The 26,121-nt window shown below is 34.9% G+C and overlaps 1 protein-coding gene across 1 annotated transcript; it reads left to right on the forward strand.

The window, feature by feature from the left end:
- Positions 1-10,370: 10,370 nt before the first annotated feature.
- LOC134529509 (uncharacterized) lies at positions 10,371-25,405 on the forward strand. Its single transcript, XM_063363710.1, has 5 exons — positions 10,371-10,512; positions 14,515-14,624; positions 16,603-16,799; positions 16,955-17,062; positions 25,264-25,405. Exons 1-5 carry the CDS (start codon positions 10,371-10,373, stop codon positions 25,403-25,405), a joined length of 699 nt encoding a protein of 232 aa, XP_063219780.1.
- The last annotated feature ends 716 nt before the right edge of the window (positions 25,406-26,121 follow it).

The raw sequence follows: 26,121 nt of genomic DNA on the forward strand, positions 1-26,121 counted from the left end.
TATTACACTAAATACGCGTTCTTTCTAACAACAGAATTTAAAAATAATATAAATTACTTTTTTTTCTTTTTCAACCATAACCGCATAGACGAAACAATACTTTTGATAAAAAAAATTTGTATAACTATACGACAGGACTAAAAGTACATTGTACGTAATAAGTATTTTCTTATAGGAATTAATGCTGCAGAATATACGAATAGATTCAAATGCATAGAATTTCATATATTGTCGAATTTATTTGGCAATATGCATGTACAAAAGATTGAATTTGAAATGAATTATCTGTTTTTAACTACAAATATAATTTTATCATATCTCACTTTCATTCAAACTTCAGAGTGTCATTTTCAACAACAAAATAGCCACAACTTCACTTAAAAATATTTAAACTTGATACTTATATTGTATAACTTTTGATGAAATTAAATGTTAAGAGTTTAATTTAAGTTCGAAAGGAAACATAAATATAACGTTCAAAATAAATAACAAACGTTTTGTCTAGTTAGGAGTTCCGCGTCATGCAAATAAAGGAAAGTTAAACTTTTCAGTATACGGCTGCAATAATTATAGAGGAAAATGCTATTTATTCATTACTTTTAATTCCCGTTTGAAGAAGAATAAATCGAAAAGTGCTATACCGAAAGTATAAAGTTGAAGTTCAATATTTCTTGTCAAGTAAGTTCAAGATCAAAATAAAAAAGAAGAAAATTTGTTTTCTTGAATCTACTTTTTTCAGAAAAGTATACATACATACAATATTTTTTAAAACTAAAATAAAATTTTTTAGTCCTTAAGTATAAATTACTGAAATATTTTTTAGTTAATTAATTTTTTCATAGAAGAAATATTTAATTGTTAAAATCACGAGAACATAATTTATTATATTTATGTAGTTCAAAAGCTTATGTTAAAGATCGACTATATGCTATTCAATTTGCCCAAAAATTTTACTGAAATAGGAGAGCATTACAAAAACACAATTTAACTAATGTAGGTATTAGGTATAACAATAAGTTATGTTCATAAACTATATTAATGGGAAACAAATATTTATCATTTAATGATATGCAACTATTTTCCTTTGAGGTAAAAATTGAGATATATTTAATGTAATAAGTAAATCCTCTCATAAAATTTACTGAAACTAATATTCTTCATTGTCCGTCATATTATGATTCCAAACAGTTTAAATCAACTGAAACATGAAATAAAATAGTAAGGTTAACCATGAGGTGTGGAATAAATTAGAGATTACTTTGTAAAATGTTTTAAAAATTTCTCATGAAATATTGTGATTATTATGTTCGTACATAATGTAAAAAAAAATTCAATACATGAAATTCAACACATACTTTGTATTGCAAGTTATTAAACATATATTTTAAAAACACATGTGCGTATCTAAGTCGAATTGTTATGTAATACATGATGAACATTACCGATACAACTTCCCTTACAAATAACTTTCACCCAAAGATAAGGCCGCGGACAAATTAGGTATACACACTGGTCGCACGAGGAGCTGAAATAAGTAATATAAGAAAGCCGGCCGGAGTAATTCTTTTCAAGCCAAAGCTAAAAGTAATGGATGTTGTTTGTCTAAAGCAGGCAGTGAAATGACATACAAGTTTACAGAATAGCCATATAAGATCTTTGACGCTTCTTATCCCGTCAGTGGACTGTACGCGAAGAACCAACTGCATCATGGCCCGCCGCCAGTTTTATACTTACGTATGAATACACTTTTAAACGTTGGTTTGTATACTTATGTATGTTGCCGACATCGATAGGTATTCTTTGGCAGCTCGATGTGGATTCATTCGAACACGTTTGCGCTAAACACGACATATTTTTACATGAGAGTGACATCGCGCACTGAAAAAAGTTGCAGGTCTGTAACGCAACAGTGATACAAATATTACATAGTTCGAACATTTTCTGGAGCACGACATTCACTTTGGGTAATGCTAAGCTACTTGATAGGTACCCTTTACCCGCTTTAAAAGTGATAACTTAAAAATAAGTGTACATGAAAGCAGACTCAGCCATATGTTTATTGCTGTTGTATTTGTCATAAACCTACCCTACGTTAAATACGGCCTGTAAGTAGAACCATGTTTTTTTTACTTGTGTACAAGCTGTGGTTGTAAAGCGAATTTATATTCTTAGTTAACTAACGTCTATCATAACATATTTGGAATAAGGCTACCTTAATTTTTTTTCTAGATTGCTATATTGTTATACATATAAGTATTACTTAAACGGAAATATCTGGTAATAAAAATAAATGAAAAAAAGCATGAAAGGTTAAGGATTATTTTTTTTCAACAACAAATAATTTATGATTTAACTGCTTTGTGTACTATATAAAAACAGAACAAACTTTCAAAATTTCAAAATTTCTTTGATTATCCGTTATAGTTATGTTTGGTTTTAACTCATAAATATTTAAGTTGATTGCAAACGTCACAAATGTACAATAATTTATTTCACACCGCTCCGAGTTGCAGGTAAAGTAACAGGCGTGCAATTTGATCAGAAACGCGTTCTACTTATTCAGGCCCTTTAATTGGGCGTGACGGACCATGTGCCAAATATGTAACAATTATAAGTAGGTGAAGTATAAAAAAATAAAGAACTTGAATGCAAAATAATGCATCTAACAAAAATAATTTGCAAGGTTCTTTCGTGGATGTTGTAATGTGTGGGCAATAGTTACTTAATTTTGGTTTTTGGATAAATTAATTGTGGTTTAAAATTTTTTAATAATTTTGTATAATTACTGTAAAAAATTTATTTCCTGCCCTTATAATTAATTGAGCTGTAGAAATAAGTTTATCTGAAAATTTACGTCATATTTATTAAACATTGCCACTAATTATACTTTTAAACTTCAAAATGGTTTTTGAATTTTGTAATTAATAACGTACCATCCATAACTACATATGTGAGCGATCGGTCACTGACCTCATCTTCAATCCTCCTCGTGATTCCTGCGCCAGGAGGAACATTTACATAATTCTCACTAGCTTATTTAATATAGAACTTCCCTAGTTTTTATTTTTTATTTATCATTCCATGAACATTTTTAAAACAGTGCAGACAATCAGATATCTATCTAACCAAAAAGCATAGCAAAATGACATTTAGTTTTCAAAATACGATTTTTCTTTTAATTTAAGATACATTTTATATAAATCCTACATTTTTAAGTATAAAAACTTTTGTAAATAGTTAACCATTTGGTTAATACCAGTATAAAATTTTTCCCCGGCGTTGTAAGATGTGTAAAATCATTTTGGAAAACTAAAATAATTTTAAAAAATATTGGGTAGTATAATAATTGTTTCTTGAATTTTTATTAAAAATAAAAGGAAAAACAATGAAGTGTATTTTCATGTTAAAAATTAAATATAAATTTTGTCGAATTAGCTAGCGAGACTGTAAAGCCACCAATAAATAGTTTGTAGGACAACTTTCAATGTGTTGATTGATTAGTTTCAATACTTTATTTCGTAATACATGATCTAGTATGGTAAGCTTTAGGATATTTGTAGTTTAAACAAAAGCAATGTTTTAGAGATACACGAATATAGTCACAGAGTAAGTCGAGCACATGGTACTGTGGCGAGGCACACTAAAAGCAATTCTGAGAATTTCTTTCGGTCACGGGATTATCTTTTACCGGTGCCGGTTGTGGGTTTTCTCCCTCTCACGCACGCACGCACACACAGGTAGCCTGACTCCCCTCCGGGAACGGGTTCCTCCACCCGGCTACCTGAGCTGGCCTGCGAGCTGGCTTCGCCGAGCGGCAGCACGAGACGGTGGAAAACTTTCAGGATTTGCGGAAATTGTGGAAAAGATATCTCGGAATTCAAAGCGATGACTATATGTTTTAAATACATGAATTTCTTCAGAAAAAAATTATCTTTTTTTCTAGACTTGTACTTTTTTTCTGTCATTCTCCTAAGCAGTATAAAATGGCCCCAAAGTTGGACAAGTTGGTGATTTTTTATTTCATATTTTGATAGAAAAAAACAAAAATGTAAAAGTATACAGACAATTCGTGTATTATCTTCTCGTGGGTGAAAAATTTTCAGATTCGTAGTGTCGATTAATAAAGTCCCATCATTATTTTAAAAACATAGTGTTCCGCTAACTTCTGATGCTACTAGGGAGGCCCCTTAACGGTCCAGGAAGGAGGTGGTCAATGTTCCAAGTTGACAGAGAGCACACAAGATGCCACTCGGTCGTCGTAACGGACCTCTTGATATGGTCCTGAGGCGGTAACTGAGTCTCGTATTCCTTCCTTCTCTGCTCCGCTAACAAGACTTCTGCCTGATAACGGAGACAGCGCATTTCTGTAGATTCCAGTAGCTCCAGCCTTCAGCCAGTCTTATGAGGCACACGATGACATCCATCGCCTGGAATCCGTGAGTATATCTCCTATGTGCTAGGTTCTCAATAGCAACGACCATTAATTTCCATATTCGTAGAACATGTTTGCTGGAATAGTCGACATCACATTTGTAATTGGGTCATTAGGTCATAGTCTACAATCGGTGTTTATAACATGTTGCTTTTGGCATGCACACAGGAAAAATTCAAAGGTACGGTAACAGACAAACAAGTACAACAATGTACGATATTATCAATTATGATCCAGCTACCTGGTAAAAATGTTTTCAGGAACGCACATGATTGCAGTCCCAGTGGGTTGGAGAAAACTGGTTTCGGAATAATTTTAAGATGAAAGTGAATATTTTGTTTTACTACGTGCATTTTCACGATGTCTTGGTTGTTATTTGTGTTGACTTTATGCTAGTCATGATCGTACAACATTCAATTTTCGGCATGTTACATGCATTCTTTTTGCCGTGCACCACTTTGATGTATTGGAAATCAAGTGTGCGATTTTTACATTCAGCATGGATTAAAAATATATTATAACAGAGTTGGTAATTCGGTGTTTCAGAAACTTATTAAATATTAAGTTTCAAGTCACATTGAAATACTGTTCATAACCACAATCCTAACGTTGCATTTTGGCTTCATAATTTTATTCCTTTTATTTTTATCCATAGCATGCCCTTTTACCGGGAAGCTAATTGGAAGACTGTTAAAAAAAGTTATTTTAATTTATTGTGCAACTCAAAACGTTGCATATGAGGTGGGGTTTTAAATATAAAAAATAATAATCTTTAAAAATTATGGCTGGAATAAGATTGAGCGGTTTTCAGCACATTGGTGTTTTTAGCATCATAACATATCTTTCCTTTGTTTTACTAACCAATATTTTATAAAATTCTGACGATTCAAGAACGTGCGCGGAGTGATTCGTGACATTTTGAAAAGAAATCAGTCACCCAGACTCAAAGAAATAACAGCACATAAATTAGTAACAATGACTTTGCATTACGACTTGGGCAGGACGTTTCCTAGGAACGAGTGGTGTTCATGATCGCTAAAGAATAGGCGGACTGGCTTTTAGTATTTAAAAAATACATAAGACAATTGCACAAATTCCTTGAAAATCTACAGTTATAGCTTCGCCAGAACAGGCAATTCTATGTGCTACAGAACACAGTGTGTTTCGTTAGAAGTTTAAGTTTATGCATGCAAGGTTTAGTTAGTTCAACAATTGAAGAAGGGGAATTTTACCTTATTGATAAGTTCTTAAAAAGAAAACATGTTCACATATGAGGCCACATTTCATTTATCAAGTAGAGTTCATGACGAAACGAATGTACGTAACATGCTGAAAGGTGAATGTTGAACGACCATGACTAGCATAGAGTCAACAGAACAACCAAGACATCGTGAAAATGCATGTAAAAAAACAAATATTCACTTTCATCTTAAATGTATTCCGAAACCTGTTTGTGCTCCAACGGACTGGGACTGCAGTCATGTGCGTTCTTGCATAAATCTTTACCAGGTAGATTGATAATAATTAATGATATCAAACATTGTCATCCTTGTTTGCCTGTAACTGTAGCTGTGGAATTTGCCTGTGGGCATGCATAAAGCACCATGTTATAAACACCGATTTGTAGACTATGACCTGACGACCCTTTCACAAATGTGATGTCGACTATTTCTACGAATGTTCTACGAATATGGAAATAGAATATCTTCTGTGCGCTCTCTGTGCTTCCAGGAGAGCTCACATCAAAATATAATAAGACAGTAAAAGAAACTTTAATATTTATTTTTGATCTTCCGATAACCTTGTGCAGATAGCTCAATTAGATCTTAAACCAGAATTTTTGAAAGTAAATTTTTATAAATATCTTGCATTGAAATGTTTTAACGGGATCTAGCCCCCAGTCTCTTTAACCAATGTCTGCTGATCATTCAATCATTGGTGTCCTAAAAGTCCGTACTTTGATTATTCCCAAGTGACCCTGAATAAATATCCATTATAACAGTGTCCACTATATGACATGCAGTGTGTACCATTTACTCACTCTGTTACAACTATGTATGTGCTTATGCATCTAAAAAATTTACCTATCTCGTGCCTGCACCACATATCATTTGAAGATGATTGATTCGACTTGAGATACATAAAATCCAACACGCTAGTTATCCCAGTTGGTGAGGATTGTTGAATAAATACTTAAGGCTTAATTGTCCGTGAATAGGTCGAACTTCTCAATGACGAACAATTAAGCTAGGGCCTCTTTCTCGTACCTACCTAGTCATCTTTCAGCCTCAAGGAGCATACCACTGGCAAAGGCAGTGGAGCGCAGGACGCCATCTTAGACATGTCCAAGGACAGCCTCAGGGCCATGGACAAAGCGTTCACCCAAAGGTGAAATGCTTATCAAACTGAGGCAGTATCAAGATGCGTGGAGAATTTAACTGCCCTTTAACTGTATTGAAGCCTTTTTTTCTGGGTCTCACCCCAAACAAAAAAAAAATACATAGCATATTTAAGGGTACTCTGGTTGCAGCAAAGTTAAGTACGATATGTACAAAGTAGCCTTACATGCCTAATAAATGTTGAACGAACTTCAATTTTTTTGGCCGGGGTAAATTTATAATAGGCACTGTCTTTTCCTAGTCCATAATTAATTTGCCTTGTATAATCACCAATCCTAATAATTTTTTGTCATCTTTACCTACTTCTATTTTGGTACTATTAGCTGTGATATTGACGGCCTGCAGACGATTAAACACTTCACTTAAATGGTTCGGATGGTCTTTGAAAAATGAAATTTACACAATTATGTTATTGATATAATTTAATACGAATATAAAATTAAGGTCACTTAAGAGGTGATCTAAGATGTAACTCAATGCCTGAGAGCCGAAACTAACACCCATGGGTATTCTGTAAAAACTGAAAATGGCGTCATGGTTTCTAGAAGGCAGTGTATCGGTAATCAGAGCTGAATATTTTTTTTAAATTTAGAATTGATGACCAAATAAATAATAAATACAAATTGTTATTTACAAATAGCTCATAATGCTTTAATTACTTTCCCAGAAAGCTATCATTTCAAATCAGCACAAGACAATACAAGAGTTGGATAAAAGGTACAGAACAAATTTCAAGACAATGAATTTAACAAGGAAGCAGTAATTTATCTTTAAAAAAATGCTAAATTAATAACTGATATTATATTGCATTTGCAACACCTACAATAACACGACTAGTAAAGAACAATGTTAAATATAAAAACATTTAAAAAACCAAAATTATACAAAAGAAGAAGCGTTACATTACTTAATAAAATTTTTCAGTTTTGAAATGATTACATTACACAGGAGAGTATCAACATAAATTCTCAAATATTATAAGGATGCTTACCCTTCCTTAAATAAATGCAACATCCCGTAAGTCTGAATCCAGGAGTTATAGAAATAAATTAAATGATAAATAAAACATGCAATTATATACAAACATTAAATATATATTGTTTCAGGGGACCATTTAAACTCTAACATAACAACGCAGTGAAAGTGCAAACAAATTGGTCAAGACACGAAAACTATGCGGGACGCACAGGATGACAAACATATGAAATTCGCAATGCAAGGAAACCAATTTTCTTGCGAATAAAAATACAAAAGAAAATTCAAAGTCTAACTCCTAGTTAAAATCGCACGAGGATAACATACCATAATGCACAATGATGGAATATAAGTACGGTGAAACTAACGTTATGATGAACTCAAAATGTATAAATCCAGACAATAATTTGGAAGTGGCAAACCGAAAATATAATTTCACACACTTTAAACTTCAAGGGTTGAAGTTAAAGGTATGGCCCAAATACCAGAAAAAAGCATTCACCATTCTTGTGTTATGTCATACCTGCATCTCAGATGTGTGTACTTAACTAACAATTCGCTAGGAACTACATGCGAATATCAAATAACCTATCAAAGTGACCTCGGTCACAAGAAAACAAAGAGGCTGAGATTAGTTGTTTAATGCCATATAGTAGTGCGATTGTACCTGCACAGCACACAAGATGGAAGAAATATTCACTCTGTGGTCAGGGACAAAGTGGAGAGGGAGATAAAAGGCGGTTGATGTGCGAATGATGTGAAGTGGACAGTTGCATGATTCCTTTTAATTTGTATCTTCTTTTCTGGCTATCTCTCGCTGGCTCAGCTCAGCCTGAGTTCAGTTTCCAGATGAGAAACAATTTGTTTTAGCTTAGAGGAACTAGGTATTCCATTTTGATTTTTTTATAATTTTGGATAAACTGCATACTTCCTTACTACCCCCTATGGATACATTTCATAATGTCCACACAGGGACTGACATGATTGAGAGGGACTATGCTCATGTCCTGTCTACCTGGGACATTTTACAGTTCCAAATGCTAGGAGACCATGCGATGCAATACCTGAAGAGAGATACGGGTTTGTTGATGGACCTCTTTGAGAATTTTCGCTCAGTTTTTATAAATTCCTATACCATTACTTGCATATAATGGTTTTTGAGCAAGTATTTTGTGCATCTGAAGCTAGTTATAGATTCTGTTATGTACATCTTCTTGGACTGTGCTGTGCATAGTGGCATTACCAATGTTAGTCATCGCTACAAAATGATTAATAATCATTAGATGGTCGAGAATCGTAAATATTTTTGACATAAACTCTCTTTATGGTTACATAATGTTGGGTGAGCTTCTGGTCAGCAACATCCAGCAAGTGCAGGAATTGGAATATTGTAATTGGGATTTTTCCATTATGGATATAGATGGTGATTACTCGCATTTAGTGAGAGCGAATCTGTCCTTCCCCTGTGATTGTCATGATCGCCTTTCAGATATTCCTCTTAAACCCATGAATGGAATAACACCAAATGGTATGATGAAGAATATTTTGATAACTGTTATGCTGTGGAGAAACTATATATTGCATGTCAAGACACTGAAGCACTACATTCGATATAGGGCAATCCTGGACAGTGTTGACAGTGTTTTAAGTCGATTATGTAAACTTAAATATCATATATCGAGCTCAGACTGCGAAACCTTTCGAGATATTATTTTACAAGTCCAAGTCTAACAGTGCAATTGGTAGATCGTTTCTTAATCTAAAGAAGGATTGCAATATTTGTATAATTTCAAAGTATGGCAGTATTTATGATGTGGCAGAGTTGATGGGTCCTCCTACTATAAAGGCCAGGATGATCATCGATTATTATATCTTCGTCATCGAGTTAGAAAATAGTTCAATTACATTCAACCACCCCTTTACAACGGTGTAGCCATTTTTGATTTATCTAAACTTGTCTTGCATGATTTTCATAACAATATTCTGGCTAAATATACCTCACCCTCACTGCGCCTACTGTACCCAGATACTAACTTGCTCTTTTACAGTGTCGAGTATCACGACATATAGAAGTCTATTACCCCATATTTCGCTGTGTAAATTGACAAGATGAGCTACACTCCTGAGGTTTGAGGGTTTCTGCCCATTTATAAGGGGGTAAGAGGAGTGATAGGCTTGGCCAGAGGGGAAATTCCAACAGAGTTTGTGTGCCATTGGCAAACGCTTTATGCATATAGAATGGAGGGCATTAATGTGAACATACTCCACAACATCTTGTTTAAGAAATACCAGAATTGTCTCCCAGAAAATGCTCGGATTTGAGGAACTCAGTACAATCCAGTTCTCGAAATTCTTTTGTCACTATGGAGCATTCGACCAAGGTGGACATCATGGAATAGAAAGTGATGTAACTCCAATGATGGAATCGCCAAGCTTCCTTGGAGACATTACAGATTAGAACCAACTGCTTCTTCTCAGCTTCCTCTTCTCAATTTTGACATTGACTACCTCTTCGACTCTGAACATAACTATTATATTTTATTTCCTCAACCTTGCTCCGCTCGATGAGTCATTTGCTGCTTGCAAAACTGATGGGTCTGCTGCCATCATCAGTACTGCCATTGTTGTCAGAGTTACCAGACACCACCATTGCTGATGATCCATCGCCATTGCTGCTGAGTTACCGCTGCTCCCATTGGGATGATGGTGGGTCCACCTGTTACCCTGCCTGAGCCTCACACCTGAAGAAAAAAAAACCTTTTTGGTTAGTTTGTTTGTGCATGTGAAAGAGAGAAAGACACCTCCTATTCTCTTCTTCCTCTCCACACCCACTATCCATCGCATCTGAAATGAAAGTAAAGATTCATTTTTGTAGGTTATGTATAGCAGTCTCCCTCTCCTGATGCCAGGGCCATTTGATTGTCACATCTCCCAGGGTAGAAGACAGCACCAATAACTGCTTCTTGAAAATGATGGTCTCCCGAGGGAGTTGAAGGAAACCGTCAGTGCTTCCCAGCACCCCTCTCCTTCAGTTTCATGATTGCAAATACTTCAAGACAATGATGGATACTGTACATACTTCGCACATACATTGTAGGGTTGTGAATAAAAATAAAATAATTAAAAATAATTTACTCATGTATTTAAATTTTTTATTTCATAAAAACACTCTGTTTTCAGGATAAGACACAAACATATATAACTTCTATAACTAAAAGTGTCAAAACAACAGTATCTGTATGGAGGAACTACACACACAGTCAGCAGCCAAGATTGCTTCTAGAACATTTAATTACTCGTGTGTGCCTCCAGAGGCATTATTGTTTTAGATAAATATATATCTAGCTTTCTGCAAGATGTAGGCCAAGAGATATTTTTCATCACACATTAATTCATCCCCACATCCCTCCATTATGCATCACTTGTGTCATGGATGATGATCAAGATGATGGTCAAGACTTCGGCCAAGATAGCCACTATTACATTTCATCCCTTCGCACTCCTTCACTGTTCCTGAAAGACATTGCTCTCTCTCTCTGATGTTGACCAAGACTTTGGACAAAATATAATAGCTAAGATGTCTGTCAAAATGTTGGTTTTCCCACAAATCATGTATACCTTGATTACCATCTCATCTTCAACTATACTCGTGGTATTGTGGATAGCATTTCTGTCATTTCTGCTCTCGTGGTTCGAATCCCATCTACAGAAAATCTATAGTAAAATTTAAATATAATAAAAAAAATTGAAGCTAGTCTTTTAGTACTCGCCAGTGATGTGTAAATATTTATCAATGGTAATGAGCAAACTCATGGGTTATCATGTTGCAAATAAACTTATAATATAAATATAGGTCACGAATTCTAAAATAGAATTCTTTAAGCAATGCCGAGCATGATACATTATGAAAAGTATTTTTTTTAGAGAAAAATGGTAGAATATTTCCCCTTTTTAAACCCTATCGACAATTCTGTTTTACAAGATTGTACTATCTTTCTTGAGATTATATTCCGTTAGGCATGTTGAGAATAAAATTTTAGTATGCACCAGAAATGCAACGAAATGGAGTCTTATGCACATGCATGCAGAAGCTGCTATAGCTACGAGCTGGAGTCATCAAGAAGGTGGACCCACAGGGGATGTTATAAGTGTATTGGTGTGCCAAAGTAAATTTTATGGTAGTAAAAATATACTGGAATGCATTTTGTAAACTTTAATAGCCATAACAAAATATAATAGCCACTTAAAAATACATAAAATTTATTAGCCAGGAAAATTGTGTTGGGTCAAATATATTTTATGGTTTACTAGTTCTCTAAATCATTACAAATGTTGTGCTATCTTTTAAATATTTTCACACTATAATTTTTTGTACAATATATCCCATATTTGGACTTGCATTTCGATAAGGATACTTTTTATCTTGTAAAAACAAGTAAGCCGTTATTATTAAAAATTGTCCACACTAAAATGTTAATCTAAAACCTTTTTTTTAAACACATTGCACTAAGTAAATGTTTGTGTACTTGTTTTTGTTTAACGTCTGTAGATTCTTCCTACAAACAAATCTTAACCTTATTGAGCTGATTCAGAATTTTTATTAAATAATATTATTTAATAATAATGTTATTAAAATTGACAGTGCCTTCTCTCGACGAGGTTTCGACCATGGAATTCATTCTTATAAAACACCTTACCACCATGCTACCAAGAATGTTGGGAATCAAAAATTAGGATAATATCAATTAACACTTGGGATTTATTTTAACTATGATCATTTTAGTTCTCCAAATATATTCACTGGTAGTTTCACTATCATAAAGTTTCTTTTGGCACACCAATGCATTTGTTATGTACCCTAATATTTACCAAAATGACGATATACGAGTTTATGTTTTTGCTACACACGCGTTCGCCATCTTTTCGACATTTATGAGATTTTGGCACAGACGCAACACCGTTGCAAAGCATTTCCGTTAAATTTTTTCCTTTCCATTTTTACTCCTACCAAATGCCGTATACCAAGAACAAAGTTGTTTATACATAAAAAAAAATCATTAAAGTGCTGCGACAGTGGCGCCATCATGTAGCTACAAGTTGAAATTGCTGTGAGGTCATCAGCGCTACCAGCGCTGCTTGGCTGTGAACTTCAGAACCAACATGTACGTTAATAGGGAGGGGGCATCCTTCCAATCAATAACCACTCCTCAAGACATCTACTCATAAAAAAATAAAATCACTTCTTGTTAGAGGGGTAGGAAGGTAGTGTTGGCAAGTCATACTGGGAAGGGATAAACACCATCTGGGTGTAATTGCGATTTATGGGATTGGAGTAGTTGGAATTAATGAGTTATATGAAGTTAATGAAGATTGATAGATTATTAATTACTATTAAGTGACAGATGTTTGGGAGATGGGGTGTTAGTGCAATTGCTGGTGAGTCATAGAGTGCGTGGGGGAGTTGGACAAGTGCATATATGCACTATGTAATTGAACTTAATGGGTATTTAATTGACAAGTGATAGAGGGGTTGCAGGGGGAGTTTTTAATTAAGATTAATGTGTTTTAATTGGCCAATTGTTGATCCAGGAAGCCTGCACTGGTCCTACTAACATGAGGCATTAGACCATCGAGGGCTATGGAGCAAACTCTTCTAATATTCTTTTATGACAAACAGTAACCATATGGGAATGCTTTATATCTTCTCTTAAATGATTTTTCTGATAGCTTAATATTTTCATGATCTTTTGCCAGAATTAATATTCTGGTATGTCAGAAAATATAGTTTGCGCTAATAACTTTATTTTATGTCCCCAAACTACTTTATTTCTTTAGCTTAATATTTTCATGATATTTAGCCAGAATTAATATTCTGGTATGTCAGAAAATATAGTTTGCCCTAATAACTTTATTTTTATGTCCCCAAACTACTTTATTTCTTTAGCTAACTGTTTGATGCTTAAAATGATTACTTAAACGATGCCTATTGCAATTATAAGTTTATTTCTAACCGCTAATTATCTTATAGACATTAAACATTCAAACTAATGCCCTGGTTAAATGAGACTTTTAAAGTATATTTCTTCTTTTTAAATAATAATTATAGATATTCTATCTGCTAACTAGTTAAATTAAGACATCACCCGACTCGTCTCTGAGTTTTGTTAAATGAAAAATTCTTAATGGATCTAACGTAGTGATTGCATTTAAGGGCATAGTAGCGAGCATGAATTCTCGGGTTATCTGCATAAGTTCTCCAGGCTCAACTGTGGCACTACTAAGATCATTTCTGCTCGTTATTTAGTGCTGAGTGCTGGTGGATACGCATGCATTTATCTTTAGTTACAGAGCTGAGATTTATTGGGCAATAATAACTTTCAAGGTTTCAAAAAAAATCTTTATGAGATTATTTGATTCTGCATAACTGTGTTAAATAGCTGTTAAGACTGTTTTTGTATGGATGTCAGATATGTTGAAACACTCACTTGGGAATGCTGTAAGCAAAAATTTAATGCAATGTGTGTGAAATATTTCAGGAATGAATAGGATTTTCAAGAAAAATCTTTGCCTCATAAATTTTTCTACCAAACTATAAAACATATTTATTAACTTATATACAAAAAAATAATGTTCAATAATTTCTGGTTTGGTGGGTTTCGCGTGAAATTGTTGACATTTCTCGAGTTTTCAGAGTCGCCGTGTTGGCAGCAATGTGCATGCTGCCACTGAGGAGCCTGGGCCTGCAGTTCGAGAAGGACGTGCCGGTTCTGTCCAGAGAAGTTCGGAGCACTCTCTTCCCTGAATCCAGCTCCATGGGTGTAAGGAACAACCACCATGTAGTCTTAATACAATTCCAGAATGACTGTTGGCTCATAACTCTGGGATAACACTAGGGTTGAACTAACCAAAGTGTGGTTAAATTCTCGTCAACGTCGGTAGACAGTACTAACAGGACTTCTGGCCTATGGCTGTCTGTGCTCTTCTGAATGTTTGTATGTTTTAAATAAATATTGGCCTTGGGGCACAAGAACAAAGTTTACAAATAGTAGCTTGTACTTAAGGCTGCAAAATTCACATAAAATTGCAATTGCCTGCTAGTGTAAATAGGCCTAAATATGGTCGGCGTCACTAAAATTTGCATTAAACGCAATAATCAATATGACCTACCTGAGGCATGCTGTCTCTGGATCATACACAAATGTACTTACAGTAGGCGATTGCCGGTGAGCTGGGCGATAATTTATGTCACACTTTGTTCGTGGTGATATCGCGGACTAACACTATAATACAATAGCGTCCGCACACGCAATTTGAACTGTAAAATTAGCTTCCGTCAGGGACTTCTGACGGTAAGCTGCATCACAACAAGCGGTACAACACGTTCCTTTCCCATGATTCCTGGCGCCAGGCGCTTCGCTAGAGGCGCCGGCAAGCCTCAGCCAATCTCAAGGCACTGTCCAAGAAATCAAACGAAGTGATTTTAACGAGTATAAATGTAAATAAAATAATAATTAAAACAAATATTTTAGCGGCAAAGTCTTTAAATGTCTTTAAATTATGTTTTAAACTAAAGCACAGTTAGTAAATAAACATTCAGCGACTGTCAACAAAGTACTTTATGACTTTCGTAGCTAGGTGACGGCGTTTGAACTCATAAACCAACCAAATATACACAATTTCAGTACTCTGTAATACTGTGATATTACAGTTCCGGGCATTTCATGTCTAAAAATAACAAGCGTTTTAGGCCTTTTCCTTCTCCTTGTAATACAGTTTAAATATTAAATACGTAAACAGAACCACACGTGCGCCCTCAGCGTGTTCGTAAGTAACACCACTCTGATATCTTGAGTGGTTTTCAAATAACATGGTTTCTTCTGAAGTCCTGCACACCGTGTGTGTACCCATGAGGCTGGCCCCTTAGCACTCTAAGATCCGAAAACAATGGCTTCCTAGTCACGCCACTTCACACAGACCGGACTCTGGATACATGCAGAACCCTAGGGAGGAAGGAGGCTCCTCGCTAGTCGGACTAGGTTTATAGCGACGTTTCCCGCAGGCAGACTGGCTGGCTGGCCAGCCTCGACGCTAGCGTCCTCGTAACAATATACTTAACTTTATTCTAACGTGTGTTTTAAATAAACAACGAATACTAAAATAAAAATGTTGATGCCCTAAGCAAGTTTCTAGTCTGGTATTGTTCTAATTTATTTTAATTTCACCTAGTAATTTTCACGCGGGCGTAAGTCTTTAGTAAGTTGTAATATAGAGTGAATTAATTCTTTTTTTGAAAAATTCATACTGTGCTTTGTTATTTCTTAAAACTAAATATGATTTTAGCTAATTTTTACTTATATTTTATAGTACTTTATTTAGTTGTCGGTGTGCCGCCATTTAAGGACTAGCGTACCGTTTTTTTCACTACCGTGCGTGTGTGTGTGTGTGCCACCCGGTACTGACCACGAGATCGTGGTCGCCAACTGGACACTGGCTGCGAGACACGCGACTATCAAAGAGCGGTCCGGTATTTTGCCCCAAATTGTGTCAAGCCAGGCTGCTTTGCTCTTAAGTTTTAAATAAGAAATTAACTGTGCTTCCAGTTTCGTTAGAGCCTAAAAACGGAACATAAATTTCGAATTTTTTCGATATTTTTTTTTTGAAAGTTTACAGACTTGTTTGCTAAGTGTGCAGATCAGCATTTATTCACAGTTTGGTTTATGGGACTTCACAAACTCAATGACGCCATGAGGCGTGCGAGGCGTGCCGTCACAAGAGGGAGGTGGGTGGTGCTTGCAGCTGTTCCTGGCAGTCGGCATCCCGCTGGACGAGCCCTACAACGACGTGTCCTTCTCGTGGAACTACGAGGCCAACTACGTGCTGCCGTACAACGCCAGCGAGCTGTCGCAGTACGGCTACGCCCGCCGCGAGACGCGCTCTCTGCGCGACCTCTCTCGCACCACGGCCTACCTCGTGCTGCGCCACAAGTTCCAGAGGTGCGGCACACCGTATATATAGTCTCTCTAAAAGTGTAAACTACAAGCCTACCTGTGGTAATGGCAGGTTTAGATCGCTGTACTGATAAATACTCGGTGCACTTTCTGGCGTCAGTGCTGGTGGATGTGAGTGAAGGGTTCTGTTGTTTTGGCAGCCATGGCTACGACGGAGAGACGTGTCTGCTGAAGGCAATATGCGAGGCGGCAGCGACACCGATGAAGGGTACCAGCATGATCGCTGACATTCTACACGTCGTGTTCACGTGAGTCTCCAGTTACAGTTTCATGGTCTCTGTTGATGGCTAAAGTTTTGAAAATGTCCACATTATATTTACAAAGAAAACTGGTTACAAATTAATGTTCATGGGCTCTTTGTTAATTTAGAGATAACTTAACAGATTTGCAAGCACTGAGTTTACTCAATTATAACATAATCTTGGCATATTAACAAACCCTTTTACAGCTTTTTACGTATAAAGTAAAAACAATTCTCTTTTCCACGTGCATATTAGTAGGAGGGGGGCAGCGGTGGTGGATCACACTATGGGATAATTAAAAACCAATTAACCTCAAAAAGTGTCTCTCAATACATGTCGTTTAGGCTACCCCTCAAAATCCCTCCCACATCCTCCTCCTTAGGAAATTTACTGATTATACCATTCGTCTCTAAAGGAGGTATGCATTAGATCCTATCAACTCCCACCCTTTTGCCACCCAAACTTAATTCAGAAGTTCACTGGTAGATGCTGATAGTGTTTATTGTCGGCCATATTTGATGACATCACTCATGGTTCCAAAGTTGGCTGGTATGTGTCACTAGTGTGTCGTATATTTTATGATGTCACAGATTGTTGCAAAGTCTGCTGCAAGGCAGCACCACAGTCGCTAAATGTCAATTATGTTTTTGTTTTATAAAAATTGTGAGTGCAGCGTGATGGTTTAGAACCATGATCGCAGAAAGCGATATTAAAGTTAAGATGCAAGCGTGCTCACAGCTACTCTTAACACAGAATTAATTGTCAGAGGATTAAGTAGGTTAAACAAGAACAAAGGGAATATCCAAAATATTTCTTCCAATATGGGATTTCCCCTGGGGAAGGCTATATTGAATACACGATAGACATCGGCTGCTACATATTTAGATTTGCGGAGTTATGGGAAGTAGAATATGAAACAATTATAGAAATTTTTGGAAGTAGTTCTCAATGACTGGTTCTTGTACCAAAGCTGAAAAGAGCTTTAAAAAATATTGTAAATTAAATATATATTTAGATGCCTGTGTGTAGGCACTTTGTGTTTTCCTCGTTGTTCCGACACAGTGTTCTTCTGTAGAGCTAAAAATTGTCAAATGGAAGGAATATGCCATTACAAATTGATACAAATATGATAAAAGTCATATTTATTGCTGCTTGCATTGCTTGTGAACCCTCCCCACGACTTCACGTCAAGGACGATAAAAAATATCGATAATTTTCAATATACAAATGTTTGTAAAATTTTAATGTCCAAAAATACATAACAACCCCGCTTCAGAAAAACATTGGATCACAAATAGCCTGCACACCTGTGTTGAGACAACCCGCCTCACATTCTTGCATAGGTGTTGGTATTTCCAGTGCTTGCAGGCGATATGTTTTACCGTATGTAAATTCCATTTATTTACCACACAGTTTCTTAGAACAAAAAAAAAACAGGAAATAGAAGTTTGGATAAACATCAAACATTGTATTTTCACAATCACTTGAACACATAAATTTAGATACATTGGCTCTTTGCAGATGCATGAAAACCATAAAAATATGTTTGTCAACAGTTTATCATATATTAAGTACACTTACAAATATTTTCATTTAAAAAAAAAAGTTATTCTCCATCAAAGCTTGTCGACGCTCTTGATGAATAGATATTTGTGTATACCACCGCCTGCAGACTGTGCATAGCTCCACACAAGCGCGTTCCTTCTTTTCACAATCTAACCTCATCCAGAGGAGGCGTTGCTTCTTACACACCTTGTGGCCCTCAAAGCACTGTAGCCCCTATTAATATGCCACCCCACTCGCTCAATCTGTATCCACAGGATCCTAGCTCCCGTTACTCAATAAATACAATTTAATTACCTCCCACTTCCATGGAATGCCCATCTATGACCACCATCCCCTATTCCTGTAGCTAGGGGTAGGCTTCCCCTAAGAACCGAAAATTTAATTTTTTATTTACAATGTCTGTCTGATTAATCCAAGTCTTAAGTTGTTCCGGGTACCCCATCCAGTTTACTAAATGAAAATGTCCAACTGAATTCCGCTTATATATTTTTTCATTTCAGATTCTTAATAAATTTAAAAAAATATTATATTCATATACAAGAAAATACACCCTAATTTTCTGCCTACAGGGCGTCTGCCATTCATGCGCATCTAGCTTGTGCTATGCACAAACGGTTACTGACTTGAAAGTGAAGTAGCAATTTAATATTTTTAATTCGTGCCCAAAATGACTTTATCCTTTAGCACAAATGTATCTATTAGAGAGAGAAACTATAGCCATGCAGAGCTTCAAAACATAAATGAAGACCTCCCCACTATGCAGCAAAAATAATTAATATGATATCATTAACATACATTTTGTAACAATGTAAAACACATTTTAAAGAGAACGTTTTTATGAAAAAAAATTCCACATATATATAAAATATTTTTTTACTTTAATAAAATATATAAATAAATCGGTGCTGTCACCTTATAAAATCAAACATGCAAATTCGGCTATTCACTGTAACTCTTCTGCCGAGAATAATAAGAATAAATTTTTGCTAGCCAAAAAATAAACTCATTATGGCACCCAAGTAATTGAGCATACATCGTTTGGCACACCTGATATTTATATTTTGTCACAGTTAATTAATAAATTAAGTATATATGTGCCTCTGTTTACAGTGATTTTGTAATATGGCGTGGTGTTGCGAAAGAGCTTTAAAATCCCCCGCAATGTCGCGAAACGTAAAAGAATCCGCCAAAATGTCATGAGCGATTTAGGGTGGCTTTTCAATAGTGAATTTGAGCCTCTAAGTAGATTTTTCACCATATGTAATTAAATAAGATTTTTTGGGTTAAATTAACTTTTTTGCATAGATTAAGTTTCGAACCAAAGACTGAAATCCATCGAATTAGTTATTACATTTTTTGTGTTTTTTTTTTAATTTTTCATATTTTTATGATAATATTTACAAAACTAACTGGAGGCTGTAAGATGTGAATTAAAATCATTATAGGATTTTTTTTTTAGAATATTTTATTAAATACGTATTTCTTACCTAAACAATTTATTTAGCATGATCAGAGATTGAACCGTGTACTAGCATTGATCTAATCATTCAGTAAACTATAAGGTGATTTTTTTGATGATTTTAAGATTTTTAATTTCTTGGTTAACAATTACAGATTTTCATGATGGAGGTAAATATGGTCATCGATCTGATAATTGGCAATATTGCTCTCTAGCGGTTAAAAAATTATACTGATATGGCGACAGCGCACTCTAGAAGACGGTGTGTGACTACATTACACGTGTGCTCCTAGGAGCATGTGTTAAAACAAGATGGCTGCAGCACTCTGTAGCAGGTGATGCTATTATTGCTTAAAATTAAAAAAATTACAAGTCCTATATGTGTTTTTTGTATGCATTATTTAATTATTAGTCTTTTAAATGTCTTAATGGTCATTTGGTTTTAAAGGGATATGTTTACCAAAACAGATATTCAAGTTTTCATAGTTCCAATAACATCAGTTTCAGTGTTTTTGTATATCTAATAATTTAAACTAAATATGTCTTTAAGGGTAACAAAACAAACAAGTAGGTAATGGAACATCGACCTTACGTGCATGAGACTGAGAGATGGTGACCCACTCTAGGAACGAACGTCAAAAACAAAGATGGTTGGACATTACCCAATCTAAGATGGGAACTTCCGCAGAAAAAAAACACGATGACGGTTGTGACATCAGAATACAAGATAGCATAAGGGCCTACTGTAAAAATTTGTGCATTATTTGAGAGTGGGGCTTTCGATACAATATGGTAGAATTTAAGTTGGCGAAATTCAAAATGACGGCTGAGGTCAAGCTCAAATATCAGGTAAAGGTTCATGGCGAAAGGTCATCTGATATGGCCGCTGTTACTTTGCAATATAAGATGGCAACCGTCTCCTTGCTCCTCACTCTAACTCCAGCAGTAAACCATACCGATACTGGGTGATTAGTAATGGGTTCAACAATCTGAACGGACGAGTTAGTACACCTAATTAGAAAATAAATATTGAACAAAAAAATCATCGGGTTATAAATTTTTGCTATTTTTTAATTTGTTGCCGACGTTTTACCGAAATGTGACCTCTTAACCCCTATAATATTATTCCTCGTGTTTTAGATTCTATCTTGTTATTCCGTTTGGTTTCTGAAGAATTTGCGTCTATCCAAGGCAATATTTGATACAAAGAACGACTAAATAATTAGTTCTGCACTCAAAAAGCCAGAAAATGGACACAAATAGGCATATTCGTCAACTTAAATTCATTTTAAAAATGTGAGCGTGTCTTTCAGTACTCGCCAGTCATGTGTAAACAACTAACCCCGGTAATGAGTAAATTCACATGTTTTCATGTGGCAAATAAACTTACAATACGGAACTGAGAAACTATATTTAACGAAGAATTCTTAAAAATACCGTCAAGTGTGACAATTATATTCCAAAGGTATTCATCAAAAAATATATATAAAATTTATAATCGCAACTATCAAAATACTTTTAATTTATTAGCCAGGAAAATAGTGTTGGTACGATAAAGGAGTTAACGATTTTTAACATTTTGTCCTTTCTCTTAAGCATTACGAATGTGGCGCTCTCTATCAGGTTTTTTTAAACTAAAAGTTTCCGTTCAATAGATCCCGGCTATTGTCTGGATTTTCGATAAGGAATTTTATTTAAATTCATTTAACTGTTAAAAACACGAGGATTATTTTTCAACATACAATGGGCCATAAAAAAAGACAAATTTACACAACATTATAATTTAATTACCAAACTATCAGCAGGGTCTTACACATAATCGCCAAAACGATCGAGGCATTTGTCACAACGTGACACACGCTTCTGGATGCCTTCTTCGAAGACGTTAGCCGCCAGAGAGAAGAGATGCAGGGCTAGCGCCTGGTTCTCCCTCTCCTTCACGATGCCGCTGTGAGACGGGTGGACTAATCATTTGGCGCATTGCGCCGCACTATTTGCATCTCTTGCAATGAGTCTTGGCGCGGGAGCCAGTGCGCCGCGCGATTAGTCCACCCGCCTCACAGCGGCGTCGTGAGGGAGAGGGAGATCCAGGCTCTGGACCTGTGTGTGTCCTCACTGGCGGTTAACTTCTTAGAAGAAGGCATCCAGAAGCTTGTGTTACGATATGACAAATACCTCGATCGTTTTGGAGATTATGTAGAAAAATAAGTAAGAACCTGCTGAAATTTTGGTAGTAAAAATATTATGTTTTGTACATTTTTCTTTATTTTATAGCCCATTGGAGGTTAAAAAAAACAGCGCTTGTATAAAGATTTCGCACATGTTGGAAGTTATGCTTGTATGGCAATACCTGAAATATTTTAAAAACACATATCATAACACTACGTTTATGTAAATTGTTTTTTGCATTATCGAATTAAATCAGTGCGTAAATACGTCCTACATAAAAACGTTAACCTAATTGACATGCTTCAAAATTATCATTATATTACATTATTATGTATTAAAAAGTAAAATAAATCAGTGGCGGGAATTGAACAACGTTCTTTTAGGTTAATAAGCACGCGTTATACCACTTAGCTAACGGGGCCAATTTGAGTATAAAAAGAATACTTTATATTGTAAACATAGTAATGTCATTTTTATAATATATATTCAAACCTGCAATTAGTATTTACTTGACTAATTTAGTTTACCAAATATACTCCAGGGTAGCTTCACTATCATAAATTTTAATTTGGCACACCAATACGTTGGAAATCTACCCTATTTTTAAAAAAAGTGATTTTATACGGATTTTAGTTGCTACACGTGGGTCCGCCATCTTTGTCCCAAATTTCCTTTCATAAACTTCCGTTAAATTTTCTCAAAATTATCTCCAGAAAATGCCTTATACAAATAACTAATATGTTTACACATCAAGAAATATAATCGTTTTCAAGAAATTCAAATGCTTTAAAATAATTTACTTAATTATTTTTTATTAAAACGGGATATTATATTGGTCTAAATCTCTTATTTGTTTGTGTAAAATAGGATATGGAAATAAAAAATAACAGCCATAAATAAAAATCAAAATAATCATTTACTAAAAATAGTATCAAATACTGTTACAATACATCTCCTCAGTTTCTAATACCACTCGATAGCTACGTCGGTTTTTTACGTTTGGGGTGTGGAGAGAGTTATTTCTTCTTTCATTTTTACAAAAGCGGCATTCATTCGCTCCATCAAGTGTTCGTTTGTATCAATCTCCACTTCACACACTAGCTCTTTAGCACGTCCCCAGACAAAGTAATCGAGTGGCTTGTAGGCTTGTATGTCTAAAGTTCTTTGGCAGAAACAAAAGCTTTTTAGATGATCTTTGAATGCTCACCTGGCACCACACGGTCACTTTGAGTACACCACACAAGCCTAAGAGTACAAATGCCTTATACTTTAGTATTTGCCTATTAAAGTATAATGCAGTTATAGTGTTAGAAATAAGGGTTCAATATTCGAGTCACATTTGTAACGTTTTTTAAACAAATAAAAAATAATTCGTTTGTAATTTTACTCCAATATCACTGTTCGTCTAATTTTTTTTACACAAGCTGAAAGAGTTTAATATTAATTAAGTGCACCCTTGTATTAAACAAAAATTAAGAAATTTTTTTAAATCATTTTAATAATTGAATGCGATAAGTTTTTTAAATTAAGTGTAAGTTTACGTTTTTGCCTATTTGTTTTCCCTTTTCTGACTTTATGAGTTTAGAACTAATTGATTAGTCGTTCTTTGCATCCAACACTGCCTTGCATAGACGAATGATGCATCAAATGCATAAAAAGATCTAATCTTATACACGCGAGAAAAAAAAGATGTATGGGCTAAAATGTCAAATTTCTGTAAAAACCATACAAAAATATTTTTTTAAAAATTATAAGAAAAAATGTAAACCCCTAGGACCCTTTTGCTCAATATTTATTTTCTAACTAAGACTACTCCAGTTAGTCTAACACTCTACAAATCACTCTGTATCTACCAAAATAAGATTTTTTTTTTAATTTTAGATGTTTTATTTGCTCTTACTTACACTTAAGACTAATGAACCTTATTATTGTTTATTATTTTTCAGTGTTTTTCCATTTTTTTTTAAATTCTGGTTCACAGCGAGTTTTCTCTTGTGTCCTTTGCTGTTGATGGATTATTTTATGTAATCCAACATGTATTAGCTAATTGGATGCACGCAGGATACTGATACGTAAAAATCCGAATTACATAGAGTTATTTATATTCAATCAGATATTTGAGATACTATTGACGTCTACTTTGAAGTAATATAATTTTATTTGTTTGTAATAGATTAAAATATTAATGCGGGATCTTTTTTAATGCATCAACAAGAATGAAGTCGCGGGCTTTGCAGTTTAATTAAAACAATTATTTTTATCCTTTACTAGATTATAGTTTTTAGGTAAGTACGTACAACATCCGGCAGAAATTATAACTCAGTAAAATTTATCAAAATTATTTGTTTCACAAAAATTTGGAAAAAGTAGGGACAGTGTAATAGAACACAAAGAAAAATTTGAGATGTGTTCTCCATAGCATATGGTAACTATTTATGGGTTCTAATTTTCATGTCCCTCTGGTTGCAATTGGTTAGGAAAAGGCAGTTTCCTAACAAAAGCTTTTTTTAAATGTGTGTTCTATAGTTTTAAAACAACTCGAAAGAAAAAAAACGTAAAATGTCATCATAAAATCAATATTATTAAACAAAGATTTTAAAAACACATCAGCAACAAATTAGTGCTTATTTTCAAATTATCTAAAGAAACATTTTGTCCCCCAAATAGGAAATGAAAGGATTTATTTTTATTTCAATTATAAAATGATGCCATCACAAACATCATAACTGGTTATTTGTATGCAAAAAACAATAACATGATTTGTATTAAGTATTTTGACGAAAGCCAAAAAAAACCTGTCATTATAATGGTAAGGCCGAGTTTCAAACCCAGGTCCTCCCAAGCGCAAGTTCGATGTTTACCGAAGCAATACCTAGCTAGGTTCTGGGATAGTAAACTGACTGATGGGTGAGAAATAAAAAAAATGCGGCAAGTTTATTTTGTGTAAAAATAAAATGCCAGTGAAAAGCATTAATTTTTGTTTTCTAAAACCTCTTTCTTTCTGTATTTTTAGTCCATCGACATCTGTGAACGAGGATCTTGGCCCAGAGTATCAGCTCGCCGAGAACAGAGGCAGAAGTGGCGAAGACTGTGAAGAAGTCTACGAAGATTGTCCAATCAGCTTAGTTCAGCTCATATCAGAGATAGATGACTGAACTGTATTCACCTAGCATCCCCACCTTGCCTGATCGGCCTGTTTACGACAAAAATCCCCACGATCTTAGCATTAAACGATTACCAAATATAAATGAAACTTTATTTTTAGTTAGTTGTGTGTCAGTAGTATAGGAATGGGGCTCCGGGGACAGGGTCCAGGGTGTGGTGTCTGTGGTGTTTTCCGCCATCTTGGATTGTGACATCACGGCGGCCATCTTGGATGGATGTGACCTTGACCTTTGACCTTGACCATGACATTTGACCTTCAAAATGTGTCAAAATCCGCCAAAATTGGGCAAAATTTGCCCAAAATTCCTCAAAAATCGTCAAAATTCCCATTTACGTGGATAAAATTCCGCCAAAAAATCTCAAAAAATTCCTCAATTCAAAAATTAGGATTTCGAAAATCCTCAAAAGTCATTTTGTCTTAGAAAGAACCCAAATTCCTAAAAGAGGCTTAAGCATCCTTGTTTACAGCCTCCGATAAGCCTCTTACGTCATCTAGGATTATGACCGCCATCTTGGATTATGTCGTCAACGTTGCAGTTTCCGTTACGTCCGCCATCTTGACAATCTTTATTTATTATCCGAATTTAAGGAAATTTTTTTTAAAAATTATAAAAAAATTAAAATAATAAAATTTTAATAAAATATTTATAAAAAATATACTTTTACGACACGGAGTTCGGAGTCCTCGGTTCGAACCCGACGAGTG

Source organism: Bacillus rossius, chromosome 1, assembly GCF_032445375.1.
Source record: "Bacillus rossius redtenbacheri isolate Brsri chromosome 1, Brsri_v3, whole genome shotgun sequence".
Taxonomy (NCBI): Eukaryota; Metazoa; Arthropoda; class Insecta; order Phasmatodea; family Bacillidae; genus Bacillus; species Bacillus rossius.

Excerpts from the sequence above, each read along its gene's own strand:
- LOC134529509 (XM_063363710.1), top strand. The coding sequence starts at position 10,371 with ATGAGTCATTTGCTGCTTGCAAAACTGATGGGTCTGCTGCCATCATCA. Across the intron at positions 16,800-16,954 it reads CTGCGCCACAAGTTCCAGAG|CCATGGCTACGACGGAGAGA; the intron begins GTGCGGCACACC and ends TTGTTTTGGCAG. Across the intron at positions 17,063-25,263 it reads ATTCTACACGTCGTGTTCAC|TCCATCGACATCTGTGAACG; the intron begins GTGAGTCTCCAG and ends CTGTATTTTTAG.